This window comes from Arachis ipaensis, chromosome B07 (assembly GCF_000816755.2).
Source record: "Arachis ipaensis cultivar K30076 chromosome B07, Araip1.1, whole genome shotgun sequence".
Classification (NCBI taxonomy): Eukaryota; Viridiplantae; Streptophyta; class Magnoliopsida; order Fabales; family Fabaceae; genus Arachis; species Arachis ipaensis.
Window position 1 is genome coordinate 93,540,961 of NC_029791.2, and position 926 is coordinate 93,541,886.

Here is a 926-nt window from a genome sequence, read left to right on the forward strand (position 1 = left end):
CATTTTATTGGATATGAGAAACATGTATGTGTTGTGTATTATTGTGGAAAATGTGGGTGCTAAATATGGATGTGGGAACAGTTTTTTCTGAAACAGAGATGAAAAAATCGGACCATCAGATTTTTTTGTAAAAAAAATTAAGCTTACTAATCGGACAGTCCAATTATTAGTGTGGAAGAGAAAATTTAAATTTTGGTGAAGGTAATCAAACCCCTCGATTTGTATTTAAAAAATTAAAAAAATTTGGAGTCGAATTTGTGTACTCGAAATTTTTTTAATTTTTTAAATACAAATCGGAGGGTCCGATTTGTGTACTCAAAAATCGGATGATTCAATTTTTACTTCTGACACTACAATTACGTAAAACACTTATAGACTCCATATCTGCGTTCTATACTATTTCTCCTCCCACATCTAAATAAAAAAGTGCATGATGGTAGGTTAATAAGTAAACAAAATACAAAAAGATAAATGATGTCCAAATTATTTATATCTATAAATAAAAATGTTTATTTAAAAAAACCCTTTATATGAGTTGTTGGGATTTAAAAAAAATTAGTTCCATCTTGAGTCGGCAGTTAGGCGGATCTTTGCGGCAGTTAAAAATCATCTGAAACGGAGTATACGGAGCGGACAGAATGAGTAGCAGCTGGCGAAGAACTTTGGGGAACGTGAGGTCCTTCGTGGGCAATTCCATGGGAGGCCTCAGAGGAGGAAGCAGCCTCGCTTCCTGGGTGGTCGCCGGAACTCTAGCCTACTTCCTTTGGGTCAAGCCATCCCAGGATCTCAAGCGCCAGCAAGAGGAGCGAGCTGCTCTCACCGCCTCACAACCCGATCCTTATCGATACGTTGAGACTCGAAAACCCATCCCTGACCCTCAGGTCAGTTACCTTACCTCGATTCCCTATTTCCTCATTCTAGATCCT

The 926-nt window shown here is 38.1% G+C and overlaps 1 protein-coding gene across 2 annotated transcripts in view; it reads left to right on the forward strand.

Moving 5' to 3' along the window:
• Positions 530-926, forward strand: part of LOC107609949 — a 2,150-nt gene continuing 1,753 nt past the window's right edge. For both annotated transcript variants that reach the window (XM_021106035.1, XM_016312014.2), the window contains exon 1: positions 530-881. In XM_021106035.1, coding sequence (XP_020961694.1) covers positions 639-881 — 243 coding nt within the window. In that variant the 5' untranslated portion in view covers positions 530-638. The remainder of the gene's footprint in view (positions 882-926) is intronic.